The sequence below is a fragment of the Pipra filicauda genome, unplaced genomic scaffold (genome assembly GCF_003945595.2).
Source record: "Pipra filicauda isolate LSUMZ 115617 unplaced genomic scaffold, ASM394559v2 scaffold284_size963001_pilon, whole genome shotgun sequence".
NCBI classification, from domain to species: domain Eukaryota; kingdom Metazoa; phylum Chordata; class Aves; order Passeriformes; family Pipridae; genus Pipra; species Pipra filicauda.
In genome coordinates, this window is record NW_024104403.1 from 927,948 (window position 1) to 935,406 (window position 7,459).

At 33.0% G+C, this 7,459-nt stretch overlaps 1 protein-coding gene across 5 annotated transcripts in view; it reads right to left on the reverse strand.

Moving 5' to 3' along the window:
- Positions 1–5,186, reverse strand: part of LOC113989701 (dystrophin) — a 553,659-nt gene extending 548,473 nt beyond the window's left edge. For all 5 annotated transcript variants that reach the window (XM_027724535.2, XM_027724552.2, XM_027724569.2 and 2 more), the window contains exon 1: positions 5,038–5,186. In XM_027724535.2, the coding sequence (XP_027580336.1) occupies positions 5,038–5,142 (105 nt within the window). In that variant the 5' untranslated portion in view covers positions 5,143–5,186. The remainder of the gene's footprint in view (positions 1–5,037) is intronic.
- Between the last annotated feature and the right edge of the window lie 2,273 nt (positions 5,187–7,459).

Genomic DNA, 7,459 nt, shown 5'->3' on the forward strand with positions numbered 1-7,459 from the left:
TAAAATAAAATAAAATAAAATAAAATAAAATAAAATAAAATAAAATAAAATAATGACAGTAGAATCTGTTTTCAGTGTAACAATACTGGATAGTGTGCTTTTGGTATTTATAAAATATTAGCCAATAATACATTCCTGCCAGATATATGTCCTTCCAGATATGCCCTTGCAAACGAAGGACATTGTAGTATGTACCTTGATTGTTCTAATCATTCTTCTAAACCAATGCTAAATTGTTTTTTCATTGTTTCCAAGTTCTATATTTTCTCTTACTTACAGAATCACTAAGCAAACCTAGAAATCTCTTGGACCAGAAAGAGTATTTTGCTACTTTTTTTACAATTTATCTGAAAATATTTCATATCACTAAGAAATGCTTGTCAAAATTGAAGTAGGTGGAGCAAAATTAGGTGGAACAAAACTAGAACAAGAAGAATCAGAAATTGTTGGCATAACCTATATCAATCAGTAAAGTAGGAAATAAATCTAAAAATACAAAATCTAAAACATTAAAGCCAAAATTATTATATATAAAAAAGTATTTTTACAAGTTTTAAATTTGGGGGAAAACCAGGGTAAACTATCGATCCACTTACCACTGTGCTTTCATGTGGTATATGAAGCCTTGAGCACTGAAATACTTTTATTCTCCCCTATACCCTGATTGCATGTACTCTATTCCAGAAAGAACTGTTTAAATTCAATGGTTATTAAACCATCAATATCCGTATAATCCAATTTAGCTATAAAAGAGAGAAATTATTAGCATGACCATGACTTTCAGCACTGAAGTCTGGATTCTTGATATCTTCTTACTTTAAACATCCACAAGACGAAAATATAATGTTCCTGACATTATGGTGCAGCAGAAAGAAGGTCTAGAGAAGGCATGAGTCATTCACAAGCCTTTTGCAGGCTTGGATAAGTACTCTAAAATGTAAATGCTGGACAATTCAATGTATGAACAATTTGAGAACTCTAATTTACAAGCAATTTCTATACCTACAGTATCCTCAGAAAGCTGAGTATAATTAATAAGGTTATCACTCAATATTTAAGGTCCTCTGAGATCTTAAAAAACAGACATAATTATCATTGATATCTATGCCTGCAAATTAAAAATTTGAAAAATTAATAATTATAACAACATTTTTTAAATAACGAAGTTAAGAAAAATAAAGTCCAGATCTTGCCTGTTTGGTGGAAACTACTCATCGCTGACCAGTAAGAATAGTTGAATATCATGAAGACAAAGAAATTATTTTGCTATTGAAACTGCACCACCTAAAGTAATAAAATAAACTTGCAACCCACAAGCAGATACAAAATCTAAACTATTGAGCAATTTCTAATAGCAATGTAAAGAGCAAATATTCTGAATGTTCTACATTTTTAAAATAACAATACTATTTTAAAGTTCCCAGGTAATGATTCAGGATTGTAACCTCACAGTCTAGTTCTGAAACTGTTACGGATTTCCTCTCTTTGCATCTGTCTATTTAGCGTTTACCTACAACACAAGAACAACTTCCCTAATACTAAACCTTGTTTGCTTCTTTGCTGCATGCTAACGTGGAATTAATTTCCAGTACAACATACTTTTTGTGGTTTTTTTTTTGGTTGTGTTTTTTGTTTGTTTGTTTGTTTTCTCATATGAAATGGAACGTAGATTGGGGCTGCAAGGCAGGCCACAAGAAAAAACATGAAATAAAAAAGTTTAGATAGATGATGGAAAATTCTATTCCAACATTCAGCCATGGTAAGATCCAAACATAAAATACAGCACCTGAGCTAACTTGTTGATGATACAGATGGTATTTCAGTTTGGATAATAGTGTGCTACTTTGAGAACTCATGTTCCAGAAAGAGGAGTAGGCACAGGAAATATGAGTCAAGTTGTGTAGCTACCATTTGAAAGCAGATTAGAAAAGTGTGGCTTTAGCATACTGACTGAGATCCAATAGGGAAAATGACTGCAGTCTGTGAGAGCAGGAGGAGATAAACATCAGGGAGTAGACAGAACTGCACTACAACTCAGTCCTGGCATAAAAATAAACAAACTAAGTGCAAATGCAGGAAGTTGAAGAAGTCACAGTCTCCAAGCATTAAGGAGTAGAGAGACAGAAGAACCTTTCCATCACAATGAGAGCAAAAAAAATCTTTAAGTAATTTCAAGACACACATGTTTGAAAGGGATTATATGTGCTATCTGTGAAATATCCTTTTAAATCCTATGTCTTCTAATCATAAAAGAAGTCAATTAGAATTTCTTAAAAACCGAAATGTGATATTTCTCCTCAACACCACATGTTCTGCTCCTGGAAAGTCTTAGTGAAAAAATCACAATAAGAGTATTAAAGTATTCATGACCTGAAATGAAACAATTCTATTATTATATTTCATTCACATCATATATAATGCATAAATGTTGTTTAATATCATGCCATTGTGCAGCAAAAAGGAACGCACCTCCCCTTCCCAAATAAACCTAAAAGAATGTAACTACCTTTTAACCTATATTAACATAATCACCTAATCATACTGTTGACTGTTTCATTTTATATTAACATTTGACTCTGTGTATTTACTGAAAGTTAATGAACACATTAATCTCTGCTTTTCCAAAGTAGTCCTACTTAGAAATAGCATTACACTTCTGAATGTTCTGTATATTTTTTTTCCTAAAACAGTTCCTTGTTGAATACCAGATTATTCACTTGCTTGTGAAAGCATTTTCAAACAAATCCTGTTAATTCTGAATATGGTTCACTAAGCAGCATGATCTCATTAATAAAACAAGTTGCTACTCTAGTAAATCAAAATGCTCAGCTGTTTTAACTGTTTACCTAATGGAAATTCTAATTATCTCTTCAGTCAGCCTCACAGAAGCCTAATACTTTTGAAACAAGACCCAGCAAAATAAAGAGCCAAAGAAGAGAATGGGAACAGTGCAACTTCAGACTAAGGATTCTGTCACAAATCAATATTAAGTAACATTGGGTCTGCATTCTTCAGGTTAATTGGAATATTTTCACACCATGTGAATTTTCATTAGAAAGGTACTTTTGTGTGTCATACTGAACTAAAAGAAATGTTTGAGTGACAAAGTCACGAGTTCATGGGATTTCTAACACAAGGGGAAAAGGAAGAAAGAGAAAGCTTGATGGACTGCAAAAAGAAAATTCCATTCTGCAAACATATATTCAAAATGTTCTCATGTATTGCACAAGAAAATAATAAATGGATAACAGGTCAGAAGGAGGAGGCTAGGTCAAAGGGAAATGTAGAACGGAAGCAGACTTATTCTACACATAAGTTTCTGCATAACAAGACATTCTCCCAGGGTCTTTTAGTGTGATGTTCAGTTCTGTATGAAATTCCTCCTTAATGAAGGCAAGAAAACAATGTTTCTAATCTGCTGAAACTCTGAAATGTGCTATTCACCCAGTGAATTTGTAACATCTATCATACACCTTACCTTGATCTGGGCACTCTCAAAAATCAGCCTCTTCTCAGAGAGAAGGTATTGTTTTAGAAAGGGGTTAGAAAAAAAGGAGACAAACTCTTTTATGGATCTAATTTTTTTTTGTAAATGCTCATTTGAAGCTGCTCAAGGATACAAGCATAGTGCCATAAAGGGTGATGGAGCAGAAGCAAAGCACAGAAGAAAGGGTAAGGTTTTGTGACACAGTATTACCATTCATCAAATAGATACACATGTCTAACTTTACTAACAGATATGTTTTCCAAAAAACACTTAAAACTGTGGGTCAGAGAAAGTGAGTAGAAATTTCAGCTACATGTGAATTCTGCTACCTTGTACATACACAGAGAAGAGTAACTTTAATTCCTTGACATTCTATTTAGTCAGCCAGATCTTAGGCAACTTTCTTCAGTGTTCACTGATAGTAATTTGCAGAAAAATATTTACCTGCTCTTTTAACTACTTCGGCTTGGTGTGTTACTTAACAGTTGCATCTTTTTTTATACTTGTACCATATGATTTTGTTTCCTTTTCACTTCAGCGGTTTTAGTAAAGAAATAGCACCCTAATTCTTAAAAACGTTGTCTTTAAATATTAAAATTCAGAAGACATGATAGATTTTTTTAACTTAGGCCAAAAAGTAGGTTAGTGTTGCATTCAAAATAAAACTCTACCTTTAATATTAGAGAGACCTAAATTCTTTCAACCTGAAATCCAGGAATTCAATCCATCAATTCAAATGTATAAATGCCAATAGTTTAACAGATTTTGTTTCTTACACACAAGTAGTAATTTATAACCTGAATCCAGAGTTTAGTCAAGTCATGTTATTCAGCTGAAACTATCTACTTACAAAACATCAGTTTAAAATTAATTCTTCATACCCATTACCATTTCAATCACATAAGAAGGAAATGAAAGAAACCAAGAAACCAAGAAACCAGAGTTATTTTCCTTATGATGCTCAAAGAGCTTGCAAGATGAAAAGCATACAAATTAGAACTGGACAAATAGGAACTAAGTGGCCATTCTGTCACACTGCATTTCACAAAAAAAAAAAAAAAAAGGCAAGCATCTTCAAGGTTCTTTGATTAAAACATGAAACAGGCAAAATAAGCAATACTTGCAAGACATAGTTCATGGAATATCTCTTGTACAGCTCAGTGGTTAATCACATTTCTTCCACAAGATTTTAAAATCAAGTCTAATACTTCTACTGGTCATAAATATCAAATCTAATACTTCTGCTGGTCATAAATATCAAATGGAAATTAATGAGCATTTTAAATAAAGACCAAACAATTATGTAACTACGGAAGTACCACAATATACCATGTAATCCAACGTCTTATTTCTTGTAAAAATGTATCTTACAACAAATTAGTGAAAATTCTTAGTTAACCAGATAAACAGAAATATCTGACCAAAATTGTCACTGGCCACTCAACACTAGAAATCATCTCTAAATGAACTGCAAAACTATACAGATTACCCAGACCTGTAAACTTCTTAAACACAGTAGAAAAGTAGGAAACAGGTTAATCAAATCATACCTGGATAAATTGCTTGGTTTTCACATGCCCCACGTCTCCAGCCTCTATCTGTGCTCTTGCCAGCTTCTCTTCAGTTTCAGTTAGCCAGTGATTAAAGCTCTTCATGTCACTATGAAAATGTTGCCACTTTTCCAAAGATTTGTCAAACCGTCTGCAAGTATAAATGGAAATGAAATAACAATCTATTGATACTTTATTTATTGACTGCAGAAAAAAAAAGTTGAGAGTAATGTTGGATGTCTCAGATTAAAATTGGTGTGATACTGATGGCACCATGTATTGGCTTTATAACAGTTATATCAAATAGAAACATGGTAGTTTGAAATTATCATTAAGATAATTATCATTAAGAAGTGAAATTATCATTAAGAAAATGCACCAAAAATCAGTGTTTTATAAATTTTTAAATCCTTGTCAAGAAAATGCAACTTTCTTCAAAGGAATTTCTATTTGTTTTGTGTAAAGGGACCCTTTATTAAACCCTTTTTTTATTATATGTTTAACTTCAAGTGTTTGATAGTTATGCAAAAAAAACCCTAAAAAACGAAAAGTCCTGAAATACAAGGATGACTGAAACAAAATTAAAATATTAAATATAGAAGTTTGTACCACAAAAAAATAGAGAAATACTACTATCATGTCTGCAAGTCTACAGTCCACTACATAAAGGACCAGGTAAGTACTTCCAGCACTTTGAGAAGATCTGACCTACTTTTGTCTAGAGTGACTGATGTACCTTCTGCTTCAAGACCTGTTTGCCTTGGCAAGTACTAAAGAAATGAAATGAAGACAAAATTCCAAGGGTTTTTTTGCAGATGGCCTATGTCTTAAGAACTTCAGTTATCCTATGTTTTGGATTGGTGCCAAAATGTAATCACAAATCAGAGATTAGCCAGAATGTTTTGTTAGCAGATCACCATTAAACGTGCTACTGTTGTTTAGTTAATAATCCTCCTTTACAGGATTATAATAGGTTTTAGGGTGTACTTAAAGGATAAAAACAAAGATGCTCAATTATTTTTTTAGGAGGTAATCTGGTTCTCTATGGAAAAACTATATGATTGTTTGAACGTTAAGGCATTTAATTCACAAAATAAAATCACATTACTGTCAGGGAACACATATCATCTTTTCCATTGTACTGATGATTTTTCATTTTTTAGAAGAAAATATAATAACTAAACAGACTATTGACCTGGTTAAAAACTGTAGTCACTCATCTAACTTACTTATTAAAATGACTGCGATCATTTATCATGGTTCTCTCAATTTATTGTTCAAAATGAATCAAACCATAACTGAAAGGCACATTATAAGAGTTTCTTCAACTAACTTATTCTGGATTAAAAGGGAAAAAAAATTACATTTAAAAAAAATCACCTTGAAAATAAAATTTAAATTCCATTTCTTTTGGTCCAGTATGGTCTCTCATTTTGGACACTACATTAAAAGAGCTTTCTTCCTGTTACTCAGAAAATGAAATTACTCTTCTCAGCATGATGAAGTTTATCAGCAGCTTGAATGCAAAAATTCAAGTAGGGGGTGATATTAGTATGACTGAATTTGCATTTCAGCACTTGCAAATTGAGTCTCCCGTCACTCTCCATTCTTCCTTCCTTTGCTTTGGGTAATAAGAGTTGCAAGGAGAAGAAAAAAGTTGCAACAAGAAGATACTTCTATTTAAAGTTTAAAAACTAGTGCTTCTTGCTCATCATTCTGCTTATTTCTTATTATTCTGTTACTCTCAGAATAATAAGTATAAACCAGTACTAAACATCAGTAAAAAATACAGGGCATTTATGGACAGGCAAAGCCACTAAAATTAAATGCTCTTTCAGAGATTAAATACTTAAATACTGTCACAACGATAAGAGCAAATGCAGTTGTTGCTGCAGTGGCAGATGCTGGTCCACTTGAAATGGGGTATGAAAGTGGACATCGTCATGCAGCTTCCTGCTCACACTGTTAGGAGATACTCGCTACCAGTACCCCTAAGTGAGAGCTTCCCTTGCTAAATCTGTGTTGTACATCTGCTTACACACAGTACTACTTCAAAAAGCATTTTAAGCTTTAAAAGCAAAGAGGCTTTTGTTTGTTTGTTTGTTTGTTTGCTTGTTTTACCATTTGCAATCCTGTTACCAGGTGGTGAGTTCAAAACCCACAAAAGGAGAAGGCTAATTAACTACCAACGCTGAGCAGCTAATCTGCTGAGGCCTTGGAACAGCAGAATGCAGAAAAATCTCATAAGAGAGCACTATTCTGAGGATTATGAAAACTCAGAAAGTGTACGCTTGCCTCAGGAAACCCAAGCATAAAATTTGAAAGATAGGAAGGTGACATTACAGCCTTGTATACTCTTACCTAGGGATCCACCCTTGTTTGCCACCAGGGACAAGTAATTCAGCTAAAATAACACAGTGTA